General features: G+C 42.8%; 1 protein-coding gene and 1 non-coding gene across 2 annotated transcripts; one reads left to right on the top strand and one right to left on the bottom strand.

The window, feature by feature from the left end:
* Positions 1 to 422: 422 nt before the first annotated feature.
* On the bottom strand, positions 423 to 2,217 carry POU4F2 (POU class 4 homeobox 2). The gene is made up of 2 exons (XM_032491560.1): positions 1,933 to 2,217; positions 423 to 1,462 (listed from the first exon to the last, which is right to left on the bottom strand). The coding sequence occupies exons 1-2, from the start codon at positions 2,215 to 2,217 to the stop codon at positions 521 to 523; spliced, it is 1,227 nt and encodes a 408-aa protein (XP_032347451.1). The 3' UTR covers positions 423 to 520.
* An 11,408-nt stretch (positions 2,218 to 13,625) lies between these two features.
* TRNAP-AGG lies at positions 13,626 to 13,697 on the top strand. Its single transcript has one exon. It is a non-coding gene; the product is annotated as a tRNA-Pro (tRNA).
* Positions 13,698 to 24,559: the final 10,862 nt, after the last annotated feature.

Here is a 24,559-nt window from a genome sequence, read left to right as displayed (position 1 = left end):
AAATTCAAAATACTTTAGAGATGTCTCTATCACATTAAGCATCAACTCTAGTTTAAAGTTTCAGTCCTGAATCAATTTCTATTTCTGAAAAATAGCTGCAAAGTGTACTTTTAAACTTGAACAAGGGTGATGTCTTTAGGAATAAAAACAAATCTTACTTGATCATTCTGGGGGCCTTTTAAAAGGCTGTCTCGTCTGCCTTCCTGCAAACAGCCAGCTCCAGACTTCCTGTGAAGAGGCCAACGTGCCTTCTCCGGGTGGGGTGGGGTCGAAAGGGACACCTTTGCTACAACTTGACAAATCCCTTCTTTTGTTTTTCTTTCCTTTGAGAAATCCTTTCACATTCTCACCGGTCTTGGGCTCAGTTGCTCGCTTGTTCGCTCGCTCTCCAATCCTCGCTTTCTCTGGATTCACATTCACTGGACTTGTTTTTGATCGCGGAAAGTGGAAAGAAAAGAGGCAAAAGAGAGAGAGAAAAAGAGGTGAGGAGGGGCCTGTCTCTGGAGAGGCCATGGGTCTCCTAAATGCCCGCGGAATATTTCATTCTTTTCTGTTTCTGCCTCTGGTTGCAGAACCAGACGCGCACCACGTTTTTCTTAAGGTCCAGCTTCTCCGCGATGGCGGCGATCTTCTCGGAGGAGGGCCGCGGCTGGATGGCGAAGTAGGCTTCGAGCGAGCGCTTCTCCGGCGCCGCAATGGACGTGCGCTTGCGCTTCTTCTCCGCGCCGTTGAAGAGCTCCGGCTTGGTGAGCTTCTCGCGGTGAGACTTCTCAGCCTCCTCTAGCCACGCTTGCAGGATGGGTTTGAGGGCGATCATATTGTTGTGAGACAACGTGAGGGACTCGAACCTGCAGATGGTGCTCTGGCTAAGCGAGCCCACGCCGGGGATCTTGAGGTTGGCTAGCGCGGAGCCCACATCGGCCTGGGTCACCCCCAGCTTGATACGTCGCTGCTTGAAGCGCTCGGCGAATGCCTCCAGGTCCCGGGGGTCGGCGTCCACGTCGCTCATGCAGCCCATATGTGAGGGCAGCCCGTGTGCATGGGCCATGCTGAGCGCAGCTTGGTGCATGGGGTTCATGGTAGCCATGTGCGGCGCGTGAGCTGGAGTGGACACCACGGCGCCGTCGGGGCCCGCCATAGCACCCAGAGCCAGCCCGGGACTCAGATGCTCCAGCAGCTCGCCTTCAAGTGCCTGATGCGGCTGATGGTGGTGATGGTGGTGGTGATGGTGGTGGTGGTGCGTGCTTGCCAGCGCAGACGGGTGCGAGATGGGCACCGACGAAGAGGAGGCAGCCGACGTACACGGGATGGTATTCATGGTGTGGTAAGTGGCGTCCGGCTTGAAGGGGCTGTGGTGGGGCGGGTGATGGTGGTGGCTCTTGCTCTGGGAGACGATATCCACCGCCGCCAGAGCCTCGGCGCGGGCCAGCAGACTCTCATCCAGCCCGCCGAATATATTGCTCTGCAATTGCAAGTAAAAGGCACACATTACTCTCAGCAGGGAATTGTGCGCACTCTCTCCGGAAGCAACGGCCCAGCGCTCCACACCGCCGCCGCGCCTACAACATTCCCAGAACGTTAAAATAATAATTAATAATAATAATAATAATAATAATAATAATAATAATAATAATAATAATAATCCTGAAACTAGCAGGTGAGGAGGAGAGGAGCCACGGAGAGAAGCCAAGAGATCACGAGGAGGAGGAAAGTGAACCTGCAAACACAACACAACGTAACACGCGCACAGGCAACATTCCAGGTCATAAAAATTAATATGAAAGGAAAGACCCGCTGAATACATAAGAGAGAGAGAGGAAAACTGGTTGGAGGTGTGGGGTGATTTGCTGTGCAGACATGAAAAAAACATCAAGCAGATAAAGGGGGCTGTCAAAATGTGCCTTTAAGCGGTGATTATGCAGAAATACGCACCGGTGGGGTTGGAAGACACGCTCGCCGCATCGCCTCGGAGCCCCCGCCACTGCCGCCGCTGCTGCCGCTGCTACTGGAGCTGCTGCTCCGGCCTCCACCGCCCCCGCCACTGCCACCACCGCCGCCAGCATTGCTCGAGCTGCTAGGAGAACTAGCGGAGGGCGCCGCGGGTGCAGAGGACCCGGGCGAGGCGCTGTGCAATGCCGAGTACTTGGGCTCCACGTGCAGGCTGCCGCCGTGAGGCATGCTGAACGCCTGCTTGCTGTTCAGGGACATCATCATCATCTTCCCCTCCGGCCCGGGCGTTTGTCCGTAGCGCACTCACTGGCCCCGGCGGCCGGGACCCTCCCGAGAAGTGCTGGGCGAGAGCGAGAGCGGGGAAGGGAGATGCAAAGTTGCGCTCACTCGCCGCTGCTCCAAGCTCTTCGCGCCTTGCCGCGACTACGCGCTCCTGCGCTGGCTCCGCGGTCAATCTGAGCGGATGCTGGGCTCCGCTTGCCGCTGGCTGCAGACCTGGGCGCCCGAAACAGCCCCCGCGCTTCGCGGCCTCGGAGTTATAGTCCCCTCTCCCCACGCCTGCCCCCGCACCCCCCGCCCTCCCTCCCTCTCGCGCGCCTCCGCCCTCCCCTGCCAGGAAGCGCCGGTTTCTCCTCCTCGGATTCTAGCGTCCCCCAGCTCCCAGGTTGCCTCCTCCAGGCTTTGGTCCTTTCTGCTCTCCTGACACCCGCCTCCCGCTCCCCCGCCGCGCCCTCCACACCCCGCTTCCTACCCCCGACCGCGCTCGGATGGCGCCGCCCCTACCCGGCGGGCCGCAGCTCTCACTTACAGTTGCGCCCCTACTCAACCCCACCCTACTGGCCAGGTCTGTACTCCAGTCGCGGGGCAGTTCCTACCTAAGAGCCGCCCTCCAGCCCCTCCTGCTTCTTCCGCCGCGACTCTGCCTCGCCGGCAAAAGAAACTCCTAAATAAAGTTGCGGGCCAGGGAAGCCTCGGGTGAGGTTTTCCCACTACAAGGAACGCCTCTTACCTGGCTGCCTCCCCCGCCTCTTGCTTACCGCTAAGTTCCAGGCCTCCGCCCCCAACTCAGCCTGCCCCTCCCTGCAGCTCAGGTGACCCTGATCCCTGGCTCGCGACCACAGTGGAGGAAGCGGACGCTGCCGCCGATCAGGATCCTCCCCGCTGCCCTGCGCTTCCGCCTGGTACGCGTAGCGGTACGCGCTCGGCTCTGCGACCCTTCGCCCGGCGGGTGCCTGGAGCCGAAGAGACCTAGGGTCCACAGGGCTGCAGGGCTTTCTCTCACTCGTTTTCTCACAGCTCTCAGCGGATTGGACAGCCTTGGAGCCGGCTTCGGTCGCCTATGCGCATGCGACTCCTCCCCCCTCTTCCCAGGCCCCCTTGTACTCCCCCAACGCCACCACCGACATACACTCCTCTCCACCCTCTTTTCTCTTCCTCCGGATCTTCCTCCTCCCTCCTGTCTCCAGTTCAGTGTGAGTTGGGTCTTGGGCGGATCCACTGGTAAACCTTGCCACTGGATTTATTATTCTTCATTAGCCACAATCAAAGGAGGAAGGGGCAATTGACGGAGAGGCAGGGCCAAAGATCACACAGCGCATGTGCTGCAGAACATCCCCCTCACCCCAACACACACACACAGACACACACACACACACGCCCTCAGGGGCTGGCACAAGCCCCACTTATCTTCATTTCCAGCCACTCGGTGAAGAGACAGCCTATTTTTAGCCAACACTTCGCTAGCACTTTAGTCCCAGTGCGGACCACTTTTCTTAGAAGTGGGCACACAGTCTTAGTTCCAGTTGTAAAAGAAGTAGACAACCTCTCCCACACACAGACGCGCGCGCGCGCACACACACACACACACACACTCCCAGCCTTCCTCTCCTCTCCGCTCCGGTCTTCTCTCTACTTCCCTCGGTGTTGGGGGCTGCTGTCACCTCCCCAGAGCTTGGAAGGAGCGGGGTGCAGGCGAGGGTGAGAAAGCCCTGAGACCCGTACGCTGGAGCCCGCGGGTGGCCCGACCAGGATGGGGGTGGCTGGGAGCAGGTGCAGGCACACGGTGCCTGGGGAAGGCGAGCAGGTGCAAGAGCAGGAGGCAGGCCTGAGAGGCGCTGGCGCGCGCTGGGGACAAAACAGAGTGGGAAGGAGCGTGGCGAAGGGGGGCCCTAGAGTGGTCAGCGCCTGGAAGCCCCCCGGAGGCGGCAAGTAGAGGGCCGCCTGTTAGCCCATGACCCCCGCGGGGCGGGAGGGCAGGTTCAAGTCGGGAGCACGGTCCTCGGGAGTTGCCAGAGTACTAGGAAGGCTGCAGCAAACGGCGGGCTCTGTCCGTGGTGCTTAAACCCCTTGCGCTTTCTTGCGTATTCACTCCTGGGCTTGCCTTTCTCCTCCCCTAAGTGGAGGAAAATAATAAATAGTAGCCAAGGGGGGATTCCTACCAGCAGTGTTCCGGAGCAGGAGCTCGGAGAATCCTGAACAAGGGACTGGAGAGGGGGTGTTGACATGAATGAGCGTGGCTTGTGCTGGATGGTTCAAGTAAATGCTTAGGTGTTTAATTTCTACCTCAGCAACAGCCAGGGTAATTTTCAAAGAAATAAAAAAAATTGACATCGTACAGCTCTCACTGTCTCAAGCTTCGAGAAATGAAATAAATCAAAGTTAAAGGCTTGAGTATCATTTAATTATAGTGCGACTAGCGCTTTGAAAGAAGTAGAACAACATCTCTAAACAAATTATGACTGGGCCAGGAAGGAATTATTAGATTGAAATTTCATTTAGGCTCGGGAGACACCGCGCTTCACTGTGTAATCTGCTATGCCTCATCTGATTTGTATGCTTAATTCAGCTTGACGAATTTATTAGTTTTCATAATAGTGAAAAAATGGAGCAGCACTATGAGCTAATGCATTGTGTGTACTATAAATTGTATGTCATCGTGGAAAGGCTGAAGTCTATAGAAATCTTTTATTAATGCCGGCATAGGAGGGAGGATTTTCGCGCAAGCCTTGGAGAGTTTCACGCCAAACCCCACTGTTGCTGGGTCTCGCTGGTCCGTTAACATATCGTCATACTAATTAGACTACTTCATCAGTGATACAATTTCAAACTTCAAATTATGTTCTAATTAACCAGGGTTGTCCAATTTGCTTAAGCTTCAAAAGGCTTTGGACGGTCTAATTAGTATAAGCTGTTGAGCATCTCTAAAGCCTAATAAAATCTGTTAAAATATTTTGGATATATATTCTCAGTACTGTGTAAGGACCAAAGAGCTAAAAGTGAGAGTGGAGGAGGAAAATAACTGGAAGACAAGTGTCTGCATCCACCTAGTTGCCCCAGATTATAGTGCTAAGTGAACCACGGGAGAAACTTGTGGGTATTGCACCTCCTAAAGAGTGTGTTTATGTGTTTAAATAAAGGCATAAGAATATCAAGGAGAGAAAAAAACCACAAGGGGAAAAAAATTCTTCTCTTTCATTAGGTGCCTAATTAGATGTAAAGTGAAAAGCAACCCTGAGGAGTTTCTCAAGCATTATTGTGGCATCCGTCTGCTGAACTTGGATTGCAAAATCAAGTATTTGGGGGGGTGTTTTGAACCTCTCCCTGTCCCCTCCCCCTTCATTGAGCTTAATTACTTGCAATAGTTGTTTTAATGTATGTTGTCACCTGGGAGTATTGAGAAATGCATATCGTTAATATGAATTAATCTTGATTTTAATAGCAACTGACAACTGATCTCCAAAATGCTAAACACTTATCACCACTTCATATGGTAAATAAGGTAGTATAATAAATTCATGAAATAAAGAGGGCATTGTGAAAATGACTGGACAAACTTTGTTTGATATGGAATTCAGTGACTAAAACTGTTTTAAGCAAGACAACTCCCAAGAGAATATTTTCCTGATGAGTAAAATCCGTATATCATTAAATTAATATAACTTTAAAAGATCTTCTAGATATCTATCAGTGTTATCTCTAATTTTAGGGAGGAAAAAAGGGAAGCCCTTTATTCTAATTATCAAGGTGAGATAAATTAATTTGCAGTTGTAGAGCAATTCGAGTTTATCTGTATTCACTTCTCAGAAAACACAGACAAAAAAAAAAAAAGGTTACAGTTAGATTTTCCCTTTTCTCACTCCTAGTGAAAAATCAACAGCAGTGATTGTGTTGTATTAGAGAGAAAATGCAGTTCTTCTTCCTTCATCACCATGACCTGCAGTCTTACAATCTCTACTAACAGAAGTGTTCAGAATACCAACATCTTTGCGATGATATCAATAAAACCCATTTCGGTTTTGCCCACAGGCAATGAAGAACTCCGCAAGTGTGGAAGCTGCTCTATGAGGAAGTAAGTCTCCAGCCCCCCAGAATAGCAGAAACCATCTAAACAACTGGAAAGTTGGGAATAAACCCAAAGGATGGCAGTGAATGGATCCACACTGGAAATCTGCTTCACATGATCTCAATACACACTTTTATGCCCAAGCACCTGTACGCGCCGGCGCCTCTGCCCACCTTCAGACCTACCTAAGAAACTGAAAGCAGGGAAGTGATTTGGTTTTTTGTTTGTTTGTTTTTAAGCAGAGAAGTGGAAAATGAATCAACTGTGTGACTACACAAGGAGCGCCTTTCTTCTCTCCAGGCCTCTTTGTTTGACAATAGCTTCTGTCCCAACTGCTGCCAGATGTGCATAGATGTGACCAGCTTCCCTTCAGGCCCACGAAGAATCGCTTGAAGTTCCACCTAAGCTCCCCGACAGTGGGGTCCCTGCAGTAGGCGCCCCCCACCCCGAAATCAGCCCGCAGCCATCCCGAGGGGAGTAATCACTGTCTCCTCCCCTGTATTTGGGACCTAATTTACTATTAAAATTTTAAGCAGTGCATTCATATTTTACTGGACCTAATGTGTTTTATTAAATTTTAATCCATTAAGGGCAGTATGATTTTTCTGTATTTCAAACAGAATTGAGTTGGATTATAGGAAGATTTCTTAAAGGACAGATCTGGCCCTATCCATACACCATGTCGATCTCGGATAGACAGGGCTTGAGGGAGGAAAGAGGGAAAGCATGGGTTCTCCCTCATCCCATCTCCTCAAGGTCAATCCACTCTGGATTCTGAATAAAGTCAGACCCTCTGAGCTCTCTCTGCACTCTGTAGCTTGGGGTAGAAGGATATGGGGTGATTAAACTCCTCCCTGGCCTTGGCTGTTTCAAGGAAGAAAATAGGAGGGAATTTTCCCTGAAATTAAGACCTCTGGGAATGTCCAGAGAGCTGGTCACAGAGCGGAATGCTGGTCAGGAAGGCTTTCCTGGGTTTCTCACGTCCTGGGGCTAAGTTTGAGGAGTATGGGTGCATTTTGCTCAAACATCTTTCCTCTTCCGAGCAAGTCCACGACTGCTCTTGCTTTTGTCTCTTACTTTCTCTCTCCATTGGCTCGCCGTGAGTCTCAAGTCCCCCTCGCTTAGAAATTTGAAGGAGCCCCTCTTTCGCCCAAAGATACCAGGCATCCCTCTGCCTGATGACACAGCTCGACTCGGTGCCTTCCTGGGTGACTCTCTCTTACTCTCAATGCCACGGCAAGCAGTCAGCGAGTGTCTCCGGAAACCTCTGTATCAGGCAGTTCCCAGGCCCTTCTATATTGAAATTCGGGCTTGCAAACTCCTACCCTCCCATCAAAGGGGATGAGAAACAAGTTGCTATTAGCGCTCCGGAGGGCGCACTTTGAAGGCAGGGAAAGACTTGCTCCAGGGCCAGGGCCCTGTAGTCGCTGAACGAGCCAAGTGGGGCTCTCTCTAGATAATTCTGGACTGGACTGAGAACAGCGGCTGGGCAGGGGACAAGAGGCTGAGAAGAGGCACAGCAGAAAGGAAACCTTCCCCGGTGGAGGGGAGGGCGCAGAGCAGAATTTCAAATAAAGCAGATCGGGAAGAAGGGGACGCGGGACGCAGCCAGCCCCAGGCCCGCGGGATGCCCGCGAGGCTCCTAACCGCCTTTCGGATTCCTCCGAGTTGGCTGGCTGAGGCCGAGTGTGGCGAGGAACCCGCACGCGGGGACAGCTGATTGCACCCACCGTAGTCGACCAACCTTTGGAGGACACACAAATGGCGCAGAATTTAACAGAAATTAACCTCTGCAGGAGGAAAGGAGTGAGTACTCGGTATCCAACTCTGCACTACCCGGAGCGCGGGGACGTGAATTCACACATCTCAGGCACGGGCACACACCCAGAGACACACTCGCACGCCCACGCACGCAGATACACACGTGCTAACACGCACACTCACACAAGCTCGCACCTGCTTCTCCCCTCCCCCTCTGGCGCGCCACTTTGGCGGGCAGAGGAGGGGGAGAGGAGGGAGACCTCCGAGTTCCGCCCGCAGGCAAGCACCCCAGTGTTTACTTTCCCCAACGACACTGTTATTTTTCGTCGCAGTGAGTTTCCTTGGTCCGTGTGTTTACCTCTTCCCAAAGTTAAGTCCAGTCACGAAATCAAACTTAAAGCATTGGAACAATCAATGAAGACTTCTGCAATCCATGGCGCCTTGCGCTTCCTGGAACTAAAATAAATGCAAGAAATCGAAACTTAATTACTTGAAAGAAATCCAGAAATCCCTCTGCATAATTTATCCAGTCATTTTTAGTAGCGTTGTGTTCGGCGCAGTGTATGTTAACTCCATACTTTTGGCTAAGATCTGGCTTCCTTCATGGATTCCTTGGGAGTCGCTGCACCTGACCTCAGCCGGAATTTTGCTGTGCCCTAGGTTCCCCCTTCCTCCCACTCCTCAGAGCTGAACTCTTCTTTTCTTTTCAGAAGTCACCAACTGTAATCGTACAAGAATCCCTGGGGCTGAGTGTTGTGTGTAGTTAAAAAATAAAAAAATCTCACCTGTTCTCTCTTCTTTTTGCTCACTGGGGCTGTACTTGAATTTGTGTGAGTTTCTAAATACTAGATCTGAAACTGGGACCCTTAGTAAATACAAGCCAGGACAATTTCTCTGAAGGAACAGTGTACCATCAAAAAGTGCCATTTGGCTGGTGATGGAAAAATTGATTAAAAGGTGGACTTTTCCCCCTTCTCTCCAGGGAAATTCTCTCTCTCTCTCTCTCTCTCTCATTCTCTCTCATTCTCTCTCTCTCATCTCCCCCTCCTTCTCCCCCTCCCCCCTCTTTATCTCCCTATCTTCATTATCTTCCCAAGGCACACTACTAGAATATTTGTTCTGACTACTCTACAAGGTATTTAGCTGGACCACAAACCCAGAACACTAGTTTCTTCCTCTGATATCTGTTCCTTTCAGACTCACCCATTTTCTCCTCTCCTTTGTTTTCTAATTGATTGAGAATCTTTATATCTATGAAGTGTCAAAAGATATTCAAGAGGAGGCACTAAATAAAACAGATGATCCTGCATTCAGCTTAAGGATGCTGGCTAAAATCAAGTGACTTTTGTACATATTGTGATTCTGACATTGGTACTACTGGGAACTTAAGAAATTTGGTGGTTACTAAAGCTATGGCCGGTGGATGTGCAGAATGAGGGGTCCCTGAATCTATTAGCATGGTGAGGGTGATCCTAGAAAGACGAGCTTTTTCATAGACACCTTACAGAAATCTGAAGTAATGTTATGAAAGAATGAAAAATACATTGGGGAACAGCTTGGAAACTGAAGTACATTTTGATTTAACTTACGTTAACAGAAATGTAATGTAAAAGTGAAAGGATCTAACAAAACCATTAATAATTAAAAAATAATTACAGATAGTCTATCCTTGCTATTCATAACCACTCAACACTTTAGACAAAGAAAACGGAATACTCTTAATGGGAATGAGATGTGAGCAGACTGCTAATGAGAAGTTAACTGAGGACTGGGCATTTGTCAGAGGAGACGAGTTTCCTGGTTTCCCCCACCTGCATATTTTAATTCTCTCAGAGTTACCTTGGACCTTCCTCCTTCCATCAGCATAGACCCTGAGTGTCAGAGTTTATGCAACAGAAATCTCTTGAGCAATGAGAATACAGACCTTATCGAATTGTGAAGATCAGGGGCACCAGATGGCTTGTCTATTAACCATCCTCATTGACAAATATTTATAGGTGCCTAAGAGACACATGCTTCTCTAATAGATTTTGGGTGGACAGTTCCATTCCACGAGGATTTCACAAAACAATGACCCTCTGAAGCAGCAGTTTGGTCCCTGTCTCCATTAGTGATCACTTAAAAAATATTAGTCATCCTTTAAGGATTCATTGTCATCCTTATTCTTGTACTCCTGATCAAAGGAAATGTGTCCCAGTATTTTTTTAAAATGTGTGTGTGTGTTTTTCTGTTACCTAAATTATATCTATTTTCTTTCCAGTATATAGTTTTCAGTGTCCAAAGTCTTTAGAGCAGTTTTCTACACATAATCGTGGAGCAAACTTTTAATCATGCACTAAACCTTTAAAAATATGTTGGGAAGGAAGATACAGTGACTACATTCTGCCTTTCACTGCATATTCTTCTTTATTTTGTTTGAGAGACACATGGGACTGCCCTAGAATGCTCTGTTGACGTTTGGAGGCACTAGGAGGAAATCAAAGCAGGCTGGCAGAAAGCAAACTTCACTGCCTCTTTTCAGAGATAAAGGGAATTCTTACAAAAGGAGAGATTTGCAGACATACAACTGGAATTCTGTGAAGTCATGGCTGAGGCATCTGCTGGGAACCTATCAGGAAATGGAGACCTACAGTCCACGTCAAATCTTTCAAATCTAAAGAATTTGAACCTTCCTTCCTTCCTTCCTTTCTTCCTTCCTTCCCCATCTCCAGATGAATTAGAAACAAAAACAGCACGTCTTTTGCAGGAAACAGAAAAACCTAAGGAGAAATGCTAATAGATTGCCTGCAAAGATTATGAATACTTCTTAGCTGTACAAATATGACCTGGGTGCATAAAACATGTTAGAGTCCATGTAGGTGTCCACTCTCATTTTTTTTAATGCAGCAGAAGAACATTATGACAACAATAATAACAAACTCATGTTTAAACATTTATCCTTTCTTGAAATTTTACATATTGCCTATGATTTGTGTATAAATCTCATATATACTGAAGTGAGAGAATCAACCATAGAATTATAATATTTGAATACAAATATGTGCTTTCATCTCTCTTTTCTCTCTTCTATATGCATATACAGGTCATCAGGACCTAGCTCAGCTAACATGTGCTCTGGAATATGTTAGAACTTATGCCTTGGCTAGTTTTTTCTGAAATGCACTCAAGACATTAAATTGCTCTAGCATTGTGATAAGCATGCTGTATTTGAAAGCATTAAGATCGCTCCTCTTCAAAACACAAATGCTATGCCCTTTGTGATGCTATGTGCTCAATGAACTCCTTCTTTGCTTGTCAAGGGCAAGGCCAAAGAAGGCATTGTCAACATTGTGCTTACTTGACATAGTCCTATATTCATATTCCATTGGTTTCTCCTGGACCCCATTGTCTGGTCTGGACCACGTGATCAATCAGTTCTATAGAAACCCTGCTAGACACCTTGATTCATTTTTCCCTTGCAGTTCCAATTTCGAACTTACTTTCCTGTTTTTTCTACTTTTGTCTACAGACTGCTGACTTCACTGGACATAGAAGAATAGGCTAGTTTCTCTTTAAATTACAATTTACCATATATTCATGCTACTCATTTAATATATCCATATCAGATATATACAGATATGTGTATCTGTAGTAGCTTGGCACTCATCTTCCTTTTGGTGTGACTTCCTCTACTGCATAGTCTGCGAAACTCAAAAACTACATTTTCCAGACTCTCTTACAGTTCAGGCACTGGCTGTGACTGAGAGGCAGAGATGTGGCTCCGTTATTCTCTGTTGGTGTGAATCTAAGAAGAGTGGTACTAGACTTCAATTAAAAAAAAAAAAAGATGTGAGGATGGGCAGGAAAACCACTTTCCCAGACTAGAGATGTAGAGAAGGAAGTAGCAGAGATTTGGCTCAGGTCTGCATGATGCAGCAGGGAGATGTGTCCTGGACATGTGGAATGGAAAGGGACTCACGGCCGCAGACATGTTTTCTCCATGAAAATGAGGCTGCACAGAGCTGCAGGCTGAGCACCAAGACAAAGGTGAGCTGTGCCATCCCTGGTGCCTAGTCTCGGAGCCTGGTGTCCAGTAGGCGCTGATTCTCAGGAGCCTGTGGTAGAGCAGTGCTCTGGCCAGGGAGCTGGAAGGGTGCCTCCCCTCCCTGATGGGTTCCCCTGCTCCCACCCCTGTTCCCGTGGGTCACCCCTCCCACAAGCTGGTTCTGCCTCTGCACAGCTCTTCACCCTGAAAGGTCCTTTCTCAGCTCAGGTGGGGTTAGTACCTGGGACTTCCATTCACTGGTGTGAGTCCTTTCCTCCGAAGCCTAATAGAAGGTACCACCTCTTCTTCTCCCGGGTGTCTGAAAAGGATCGAGTGAGGACCCTTCCCCATAGGGAATTAGTGCTAAACAGCTGAAAAAAAGAACCACAACCCATTTGGCTTTGCTTAGGGAGAAAAAAAAAAGCCACAGAGTGAAAACTGGGAACATCTAAATGTCCAATAATGGAGAAATAGTTTAGTAAACTAATATAGCTATATTCTTAATTAATATTCAGCCATTGCAATCATGTTTTCAGAGAACATTTAATGATATGGGAAAATACACTCTTTAAGAAAAAGCAAACAATATTAAATAATGATTTTTGGTTGTTGTTCAAAAGAAGTATAGAGATGCACAGAAAATAGTGAAAAAATAAGTGTTTCATTTAAGGGTTGCATTGTGAGAGATTTTAATTTTCTGAATTGTCTATGATGAACTGTATTTTTATTATCAGAATTACATGTGTGTATGGACTTAGATGCTGTTATGGATAGAACTTTCCCAGGTTGCATACTTGTTCTTGCAAGATTCATTGCATCTCTTATTTAAAGTGCTGTAACTAAGTGATCCATCAGCTGAATCATCAGCTGAACTCACTCACTATCACTAGCTGTAGTGAATATTTACAGATTGGAAATGGTACTTAATTGACTTGAGAAGGATGTATTTTGCCATCTAAGGTTTATAGTACATCTCTGAAATGTGGCAAAGCTCACAGTTTTGTACAGAGAAGCCAGTCTTGAACTACCGGACACTCAACTGTGGATCACACAGAATGACCCTCTATGGCCTCAATCATTTCAGCTGCAATCCATGTCACCTCTCTTTGCCTAGAGTGGGACCAAGATGTTCCCTAGGTCGCTAAAAGACAGGGACAAGAAGGCGTGTATCATCAGACCCTGTATTTTCACCCTTTCCAACACTTTATTAGGGAAAAAATGCACAGTTGGCTAGTTTAAGGGAAAAAAGACACTTGACTGAGAAAGCATCTCTACTTTCAGAGGCAGGATCCCTTATATTTTCCATCTTGGTCCCCTGGATGATAGACACTTGCAGAACTTTTGTAAACTAGTTGTTGTTGTTTTTAATTGAAAAATGAACACACAATGATGATTGGATTTATGCTCAAGATGGTGCAGTAATTTCAATCTTTAACCACCCCATTAGCTGCAAACACACAGCAAACTTAGATGAAATATAAGAAAAGAAAACCTTATAGGGCTTTGTCTAGCTAAATAATTTGATCAAGAAATGTATCATGAAGGGGAAAAGATATAGCTCAGTGGTAGAGTGTGTGCTTAGGATGCACAAGGTCCTGGGTTCAATCCCCAGTACCTCCATTAGAAAGATAAATAAACAGATAGATAAACCTAATTACCTACCCCCTCAAAAATTTTTTTAAGAGAAGAAAAATGTATTATGAGATTCATGGGCTCAAGTAATATAGACGGATTTGTTGATAAAGATTTAGAATGATGGATAGAGAAGAGGTAACTTATGTATGTGTTTACTGTCCAGTTAGTACATGTGAGGATTCTTTCTTCACACTATACAGGGACCACCTCTTCCTGTACATGTCCAGGAACCATCTCTTCATGTTCTTAATTGTTACATATTCTCTTCCTGGCTGATTATCATATCTCCTATGATAAGAAAAAGATAGCTCTTTAGAACATATTTGTGTTCATACAATATAGATTTTTCTTGCTCTGCAATATCCTAACACCATTTATTTAATGCTGGTTGCATCATAATTCATGATTCTGCATCCTGCCTCCTATGATCCATGAATACTGACATCCACTGATCTTCTCAAACATTGTAGTGCGCTTTGTTGATGATGACCTCAAGTGCAAGTCACACTCAGAGTATCCAGAAAAATGTGAATTATAATTTGTTCTCTGGTGATGTTAAATTTACCTCTCAGAATTTTATAGAATAAGGATAAAATAGTATATTTTCCAACCATGTTTTCTCTTGAAATTTTTTAGGCCATGAACAGTGCCTTTCTAGATTGTACAGTGTTAACTGCACCCTGTCTTCCACACCCCATCACTGGCAGGAAAGATAGGTGAGGCCACTCACATGGGCAGAGAAAAAGATGGACTCAGTGATATCCATCCTTAATTTAGCACAACATAAAGCCAATCCAGGAGAACACGGCATCACCAATCCAGAAGAACATAGCATCTAACTGGGAATAGTGCCAAAAGAGGACATTGATCAGAAGAGCTTTGACATTGTGGACTCATAGTTTCAAAGTCTCTCAGAGGAGGAAGCATGGCCATCCAGAGGATGCTTGACATGGGTAAAGAGTGTGAGCTAACCACTTTTAGTTCCAGGGGCAGAAGGCGAGCAGTAAAAGCCTGACACCCTCCCTCCCCTTTTCCTCTGCTCCTGGGTGCTGTAGCTTAGTGGTGACATTGTGATTAGAAGACGGGTTGCCAAAAGTCAATACCCAGGCCTAGACACTTGGCTCAAGCCCCAAATTAGAGTGTCAATAGCATTCTGGTGCCCCTGTCTCATACTGTTCTGTGAAAGGAATACTACACTGGCTGCAGCAGTAATCCACTTACTAAACTGCCCTCCTGGAACAAGAATGTGGCTACAGTAATTTAGGGTGACCCCATAGGCTCCATTCGTGGATGTCTTTGGGATATCTGGTTGAAAACACGAGTAGAGTGCAGGGTCTAAAAGCAAGCTGAGGAGAAAACTGGGACCAGGATCTATACAGGTCCCAGTGCAGGCACAAAATGCACTTCTCAGACAGACAGCCGTGCTGGCCAAGTCCCATTTTGGCAACAGAAGAGGAATTAGAAGATTCCGGGAAGTGCTTCTGGCAAAGAGGACCCATGCAAGATCAAGTCTGAGCTCCACAAGCCCTGTCTGGATGGCACTGCTGGTTTTGGCCAACTCAAGGCATCAGAGGATGACTTTAAAAATTTCAAGGAAGGTACACCAAAGCCCAGGGCTCCTCCCGAAGGATGGGCCTGGCACAGTGCCTAGTTTGCCCTGGTTTGAAAGCAGTACTGCTTGGATGGACTACACCTGAGAATGGAAGGTTTGTTTTTTTTTAAAGTAAGATATTTATGGAAAAAAAATCAATAATTCCAGGAAATAGGACCAAATGACTAGTTTTACCTGTCTCTTTCAAAAAAAAAGCAAATGAGAGAAAATGTTTAAAGTAACCATTAGTGACAGCATGATGCAGTGAATTTTTATTTGAGGTTCAAATGTTCGATTTAGCATTTTATGTACTATCATTTGGATAGTGAAATGTATTGTCTGAAATTTATAATTTAGGCATTAAAAAAGGCATCCTAGTAAAATTTCCCCATTCAGAGACTAGGATACAGATGATTTTCAGAGCCAATTTTACCAATAAATTAAAATATATTCAATAATATCTTTATGTTCTTATTGATTTCCCCCGAAAGTTATTTTAGCTTTTAAATAAGCACCAATGCTGTATTTTCAACTACTATTTCGAACAGAAGTAAATCTGAAAAGAAATGTTATAACATCACGAAGAGTTTTCCTTAAAATCTCAGTTCATTTTGTGCAACACTGAACCCTGGAAGTAAATCACTCATGTATATGAAATCACTAAGTGAATGAAACTTTTCTACAGTGAATACACACACACACAGTTTGATTCAAGATGTTTCAGAGCAAGTTTGACATTTTCTTCCCCTTATGGATGGGATGTTTAAAGTCTTCAGTGGTAAGTTCATTTTAATTTTGCTTGTTTTCATTCTTCATTCCTCTGGCAACTTCAGGTTTTTACCAAATGACTGGCCCTATCACCTGGCCCAGTTTTTCCTGGCAACACAAAAAGGGAAGAGGAATCACTGGAGAAAGAGGTCCTACTGAGACCACACACGTGGGGTCGCTGTAATGGGCAGCTTTTGATTACTCTTCACTAACAAGAGCCCTCAAAGAAGTTTCAGGGGCTGCACATTTTGTTCACAGAGGATTTCCTTATAAAGACATTTTATGTAGGAAAACGGCCTGTCGACTGCTTTATTTTTTTTAATTAATTAATTTTCTTCTTCCAGTTTTACTGAGACATACTGAGACACAGCACTATGGAAGTTGAAGGTGTCCAGCATGATGATTTGGCTTACAAACCTCAAGAAACGATTATCACAGTAAGTTTAGTAAACTTCCATTATCTCATCCAGATACAAAATTAAAGAAATAGAAAAATTTGTTCTCATGATGAACTCTTAAGATTAACTCTCTTAATAACTTTCATATATCACATCTATCAATAAATTCAGTAAAGTTACAAGATACAAAATTAATATGCAGAAATCTGTTGCATTTCTGTACGCTAACAACGAACTATCAGAAAGAGAAATTAAGAAAACAATCCCCTTTACAATTGCATCAAAAAGGATAAAATCTTAGGAATAAATCAAACTAAGGAGGTAGAAGACCTGTTCTTGGAAAACTGCAAGACGCTGATGAAAGAAACTGAAGATGACTCAGACAGATGGAAAGATTATACTGCGTTCATGGGTTGGAAGAATTCATATTGTTCAAATGTCCATCCCATCCAAGGCAATCTACAGATTTAACGTGCATTTTAATAGAGCTCAAAGTGAATCTTTAGTTGTAGAGGGTCCAGCATTAGTAAAGAAGACAATGATGGAGAAAGAAAAGTGGCCTTCAAATCATAGAATGTGAATTGCTGTTTATTCCACTACTTTTTAAGGTGGACAGGACAAAAAGAGGGAAAACCACTTAGGTCCACTTGGTAAGACAAGCGGAGAGCTGACCTGTTGCCGAGAGAATGTAAACCTGTGAATAGGCCATGGGTAAAACTGAGGACAACACTGAAGTATTAGCTTCAATAATTCAACATGCATGTAAGTATCTGATGCATATAAGATTGATGAGAGATAAGACACTTGTCAAAGGAAATAGATACTTAAATTTTACCCACTTTGGCCATATTACTTCATTCAACTACTCTTTGCCATTTTTATGGATCGAACAACAGAGTTGAAGGAAAACATGGCTTTAAAATGGTGAAAAAAATGTCAGAGATACAGCTGGAGTTCTTCCGTAAGGAACGCAATTCTGCTCCTTGTGCAATTTGAAATGGCAGCAATTAGTTTCTTAGTGGGACTAATCACTTGCACAAAGAGAAAACATGGCATTTTTAGATACAGAATCAGCATTTGATATGATCAGCAAATTCCTAATTTGAAGAAAGAAAAATAGCTTCAGGGTCTGGGCAGGCCAGTGTGGTAAGCCACGCATGTAAAGTGACGAGCCTTTGATTAGGAATATAAATAATTATTAGCTTATACCACATAGTGTTTTTCCTTTTTTCTCTTCCATGCTCTGTATCTGCAGGATATTTTATAGAATTTAACTGTGGGGAGAAGGCAAGCTAGGGAAGGGGCCTTGATCCTCAGTTATCTCTTGTTAATACAGAATTCTGAATGCTTTGCTAAATGCAGATTCCTGTAGTCAGAGGCTAAGGAAAATCCTAATTGTCAGCTGTGGACTGAATACAGTAACATTTGGGAGATTCTAAGACACCTTGTTTCTTTCTTTCTTGCCTGCTTGCTTGCTTGCTTGCTCGCTCGCTTGTTTTTGTCCTCTTTAACTGTTGTTTTATTAAGCAAGTAATATATATTTATTTTTTGAGAAAATACATAATGTAGATTATTTTTTTAAATCAACCATAATCATGTTACACTGAGATACTGATTGTTAGTTGAAAATTTAATGCCTAATCTCCATGGTGTGTTAAAGTTTTTCTTTAGGAAATCAAGTCTGTGTTATTTAGCTTGTTTGTAATAGGAAAAAATTTTTTAAAAACATCCTTAAGGTCCAGCTATAAGAAGTCCAGTAAAGATACATGTGGTTATGGGTAAGTACCTATGTGTTTATATGCATGAGACTTAGTTAAATGGTATCAGACTATCTATGTATTGTAAGACACCTTGTTTCTGTTTCCTTTTTTTAAACAAAATTACTAGTAATTGAATAAAAAATGACTATTAATTGTATATTCAAAACCTAAATAGGAACATATTCAGTTTTAGATAACAGTGCTTTCATGCCAAAATGACCATTGAGATTGTGCAGCCTTTTTTTTCCAGACTTTTTATTTATGGGATTAATTCTAATTAAGTCATTCTTATTCACCTCCAGTGATATAAGCAGTACTATTATCTCAGTTTCTTAGTAAAAGAAAAATGGAGTGTATTTTGACTAAACGTTTTTCTGAGAATCAAAACATTGAACTTTGATGAAGTGACTTTTTGGACTTTAGAAAAATGTATTATATTTAAGCTTGAAGAAACTCATCTTGAACATACAGATGTACAGATAATGTGGGATGCCTCCTTAGCATCTAAAGGAATTGTGTTTTCTCAGCTCTTTGCTGAGACAACAAATGGATAAATTAACTGCAAACTCATTATGAACAGTTTATTTTCAGGTAATTTAAACAAGGAATCAGTACTGATGCTCAGTGTTGATGTGCAGTTTGCCTCCAAGCCCTCATCCTGCAGGTATAGTAATTTATGAACCAGTGCCTGGGAGACTGTCCTTCATGGCTCATGTCTTAGCTGTGTATTTCCGACCCACCATTTATTCCTCAATTTACTTTGACTCATTTTTGGCCACTTTCAAATACTAATATTTATTCAGTAATTGTAGAGAACTTGAGTCACTTTGTCTGAAACTGTTTTAAGTTCTTCCCTTAGATTACAGGCTTTCTGTCTCTTGGCAGTGTCCATTCATTTTCGCCTTCTCTGTTTTAATCTTGTCCTTGATTTCCATTGTCCTGGGTCACGCTCTTTCTACATGATTTTTTCCTCTTGTGTATTTCCTAGAACTTGGAGAGGGACTTCATAGGCTTCTACGGATATCAGCAGAAAAAGAAAGAAATCTTTAAACCCAGAGTGAAAGTCTTTCCTCAGTATTCAAAATTTTCATTTTTTTCTCATTCATGTTAAAGGTCCCTGCTGCCAGGAAAGTGTTTTCCATGGTGGAGAGAATTCGGTGGATATAAGTATAGGAATGGTCATTAGTAACGTGATCCATGATCCACGTTTCTCACCCCCAGGAATAAAAAAAAAGAATTTTATCTGGAATCTTTTATTTCAAAAGTAGAATGCACCTTCAGAAAGTTCAACTTTAGATGTTTGATATAGAGGTTTTGAGACATAGATGTTTTAAAATATCAAGAACAAATAAATATATAAATAAAATACCAAGAACAGATTTATGCTTTAAAACATTCTCAGTTTGTCCTGGATTGGAGGGAAGATGAAAAATGGAGGTTTAAAGTGCTATATATTCTTCATACCAGTCATTGAATCAAATATGCTTCGTAAGCCAAAATACTCTTTTAGTCATTCAGCTGAAAAAAAATGATCAAATGCCCACTAAGTTTTACATATCCTATTCGGTGCTATGGAATCAACAGTGAAGAAGATAAATTCCAGAACTTACTTTCTAGTGGGATGGCCGGATAATTAACAAATAGCCAAATAAATGTATAAAATCAGATGCTTAAAAACCATGAAGAAAAGTGAAAGAAGGTAAGAGGTTAGAGAAGATCAGGGTGTGCTATTTTAGATAAAGCAGATTTGGAAAGGCTTACCAATGGGAGAAGTGCATTCCGGGAAGACGGAGGAGTTACACAAAGGCTGGAGGCAGGAGGGGGCATGATTCTTGAAGGACTGCAAGGAGCCACTGTGTCTACATTGGAGTGAAGGGGTTGGAGAGGAGGAGGAGGAGGAGCAGGGCGTGAGCTCAGAGAGGTTGTGAAGGGACAGATCACATGGAGCCTTGTAAAGCACGGTAAAGATGGATTCCTTCCCACTGTGACAGGAAGCCATTGGAGGACTGAAGTCAGCGGAGTGAATGTGATTCAAACGAAGTTTCGGCTTTAAAAGCTCAGTCTGGTTGCCGTGTTGAGAACAGCCTCTAGAAGACCAAGCTGGGAGTAGGGAAGCTAGTTGAAAGTCTATAACAATAGTTCAGACAAGAGAGGATGGCAGCTCAGATTAGGGTATTAGCCATGACAATAGTGAGAAATGGTCAGTTTCAGTTTCAAGACATATTTAGAAAGTAGAAACTATAGGATTTGCTAATAGGTTGGATATGAGATAGAGAGAAAAAGAGTCTCAAGGATGACTCCAAGATTTCAGCCTGAGCATCAGTCTGGGGTATGCGGACATCCATTTACTGAGAGGGAGAGCACCGGGAGAGGAAGAAGCTGAAGAAAAAAAATCAGTTAGAAAAACAATTAGAAACTGATCTGCCTATATTGTGGTGTATCTCGTATGTTTTTCCATTTTAAAGACTTCTTTTTATGATAAAATACAATATTCACACAAAGAAGAACGTAAAACACAGATATACGGTTTAACAAATAGTAATAAAGGAAACACCTGTTTAAGCACCGGGTGGATCATTGATATTTTAAAAATCTTCCCTGATGACTTAGCATGTAGCCAAAGTTGAGAATGGCTACCTGATGATGGTTACAAATTCAATAAGCAGTTATAATCTCTGAGATAATTTTGGGACCATCTTTCTTGAGACCAGAGGTTTGGATTATATGAATGCATACAATCTTTTTGAATCTGTGATGAGGTGGAGCAAAATCCTGATTAATGAGAATATCCAGTTGTGGGATATGGTAGTTAATTGGTGTTTCTGGCCAAAACTTGCGTTGGTTCTTCCTGTTAAGGATGCTTTGAGAAAGTAACAGCTCTGTCTGACTATAGTAACAAAGGCAGAGTAACTCTATGTGCTGCTTTTTTCACTGTTGAGGACTGTGCCTATGTAATGTGATAATATTGTTTTCCCTATTATGTTTGTGCTGCATGGTGAGGAAGGCTAGAAGTATTTCTCTCCTGAGCTAGACAGGCAACAGTCCCTCTTTGGACCAATAAAATGAGGAATTTTTTTTAACACATTAAATTTGGGGTTTTTTTTGTTTCATTATTTTTTATATATATTTTTATTGAAGTATAGTCAGTTTACAATGTTGTGTCAATTTCTAGTGTACAGTACAATGCTTCAGTCATATAGGAACATCCATATATTCGTTTTCATATTCTTTTTCACCATAGGTTACAAGATATTGAATATAGTTCCCTGTGCCATACTGTATAAACTTGTTTATCTGGTTTATGTATGTAAGTATCTGCAAATCTCGAACTCCCAATTTGTCCCTTCCCACCTCCTCCCTCACCCCTGTAACCATAAGTTTGTTTTCTATGTCTGTGAATCTTTCTGTTCTGTAAACAAATTCAACTGTCTTTTTTTTTTTTTAATTCCACATACAAGTGATAGCATGTGGTATTTTTCTTTCTCTTTCTGGCTTACTTCAATATTTCAATGTCTCAATAATGTGGATATAAAGTTCACATGTATGAAGCAAAAAGTCCAGAATATCTAACAACCTATGAGCATGTATTCCTTCCACATAAAAGGTTCTGGCAATTCCGTGGGGGGCGGGGAGGGGTAGTTGGGGAGACTATACATTCTAACAAATGTATTTAAAAATCTAAGATGATTATTATATTTTCCTTCCGAAGGGAAAAAATAAATTGTCAACTTTTCAAAATAATCTCTTTGCATGTTTTCTTTAAAATTACAAAACCCCTATATTTAACATTCAGCACACTAGAATTATCTTAAAATATGCATTTTCACCAAATGTATCGTGAAACATACTAGTAGAGCAGTAAAGAGTGGACTATACAAAAATTGCTTTTAAGGGCTATCCTTCACCCTTCCTGGCAATGCCCGGAAAAAAGAGGAACCCTATCAATCAATAGGTCCTGCATCCCACACAGTGCCAGAAGCACCTTCAAAAACGATTGGGAAAGCCAATAAATCACCTAAGATATTCTCAGATGATCAGGCTGGAAAAGGTCTGGGGTCTCTAGTTCATCTGGGAGCATGGCTTACAGACCCAGGGCGTCCCCTCTGAGTCTCTGGGGCTTACCTGCTTCCCTCTGCACCTACCTGATGTTGGCCTGGCTGCTGTCTTGTTTTGGTAATTTTTTACTTCATGAGCAGCCAGTGATGCATTAGGTATTGGATGGGAGAAGTTTAGGCTAGTTTTGGGGTTCAGATCTCTTATGTATTTATTAAATAAAGCCTGTTAATTGTGTTCTTCAACTCTTATTTGTTTACTAAATTTTTGTTGTTTTTGTCTCTCAGTCTTTAGGAGAGAGGTGTTGAAATTTCCCATTATAATTGAGCATTTATCAATTTCTCCTATAGTTTCATATATTTTTCTTTACATATTTTGAGGTCAATTTATTACTACTGAAGAATTGTTATATCTTTCATTATTAAGAAGTGAATATTTTATTATTATGTAATGACATGTCTTGTCCTTAAAAATAATTTTTAAAATAAAGTCTATTTTGTATGATATTATGGTTACATTTCTTTTGATTACGCTTCTGACTTAAAATTTTATTTTAGTTTTTTTCTATTTCTTTCTTCTTTTTAGAAAGAAATGGAATTTTTTTCTTTTAATTTTTTTTGGAGGGGGGAGGTAATTAGGCTTGTTTGTTTGTTTATTTATTTAGTTAATGGAAGTACTGGGGATTGAACCCAGGACCTCATGCCTGCTAAGCGTGCGCTCTACCACTGAGCTATATACCCTCTCCCCTTATTTCTTTCTTTTCTCACTTCATTATTTACTCTGTTTCTATTTTTTTAGTAGTAAACTTTGAAATTTTACCATGCTTACTTGACGACTTGAAAATGCTCAATCAATATATTAACTCCTTCTTCCAAAAAAACATACATGCCTTAGAACAATTTTATTGCCATTGCCCTCTCCCCAAATTATATTGATTTATTTTTGACACAATAACTTTGGCCTCTGTATAGAGAACGGAGGGTAGGAAGGGCAAACGTGGATGCGATGAAACCACCAGTCAGGAGGCACTGGCCCTGGTCCAGGGAAGCAATGATGGCGGCTTAGATTGATGGATTGGGTGCAATAAGACAATCAGGTGCAGTTGCTTCCCAGCATAAGATGGAACCAGAGTGCTGTCTCGTACAGTGTAGCTGGCTTCAGTGTGTGTTATAATAAATAATAGCTAACATTAATTGAAGGTCTCTATGGGCCAGGGCACTGCAGGAGGACTTAAAATGGATTTCTCCTTTAATCCTCGCAAGAATTCCATAAGATAGATGTTTTTGCTTCACCCAGAGAGAGACCCAAGTTTGCAGACTAAGTGTTCAGCCACCCTAACACATTAGAAAAGTGAGAAGCCAGACCACAATGTGGACAGCTGAGCTAAAGGGCTATGACTCGGAGCAGGAAGAAAGCCCTCCCTTGAGATTCAGGGATCTAAAATCACCTTGCTTTTGTTTGCTTGTTTCTGTTGTATTTCAAAGTGAGGTTAAATATCCTTATTTTTCTGTTTTTGTAACAAAGTATGTTATAGAATTAGAATAACTGTGAGAATAAAAACTCCCTTTTTTTTTTTGCTGTGTTAAAATATTTAATTTTTCTATGAATAGACTCCATTGTTGTACAATCATTTAGGGCATCTATTTTGCTCTTCATGCTTACAAATCTAAGTTAATAGCTATTGAAAACACTCCTTTGTATTAAGAGGGTGAAAGATCTGAAAGACTGATTGGCTTACATTAAATAGTTTTTTGTCAGTAAATATTATTTAAAAGTGATTTTAAAAATTTTTAGGGGGGCTCAGTGGTAGAGCACATGCTTAGCATGCATGAGGCCCTAGTCTCAATCCCCAGGACCTCCATTAAACAAACAAACAAACAAATAAATAAATCTAATTATCTTACCCCCCAAAAAAATGTTTTTAAGAAGATTAAAAAATTGATAAAAAATTTTAGTCAGGTATTAATTCTGGGTAATGCCAATTTATAAACAGGTGGTTTGAAATCTCACTTGTATTTCTATATAAAACAATAATTACAGTCAGCATTTAAAAGTGTCTTCTATGTATTGGGTGCTTTATAAGTGTATGATTTTGAAGTCTCCCAGAAAATATTATAGAGTGTGTAAATTACTCCTATTTCACAGACAAGGAAACTGAAGCTGAAAGAAGTTAAGTAACTTGCTGACGATCACACAGCTTACACATAGCAGCGCTGGGGTTTTAACCCAGGTCAACTTCAAGTCTTGGCCTCGTTACATCGTTCTCAGTAAGCTTGA

The sequence above is a fragment of the Camelus ferus genome, chromosome 2 (genome assembly GCF_009834535.1).
Source record: "Camelus ferus isolate YT-003-E chromosome 2, BCGSAC_Cfer_1.0, whole genome shotgun sequence".
Classification (NCBI taxonomy): Eukaryota; Metazoa; Chordata; class Mammalia; order Artiodactyla; family Camelidae; genus Camelus; species Camelus ferus.
This window is presented reverse-complemented; position numbering and strand designations above follow the sequence as displayed.

Coding starts and splice junctions, on each gene's coding strand:
- POU4F2 (XM_032491560.1), bottom strand. CDS start 2,217: ATGATGATGATGTCCCTGAACAGCAAGCAGGCGTTCAGCATGCCTCAC. Junction 1,463..1,932: donor CGTGTCTTCCAACCCCACCG/GTGCGTATTTCT, acceptor TTGCAATTGCAG/AGCAATATATTCGGCGGGCT.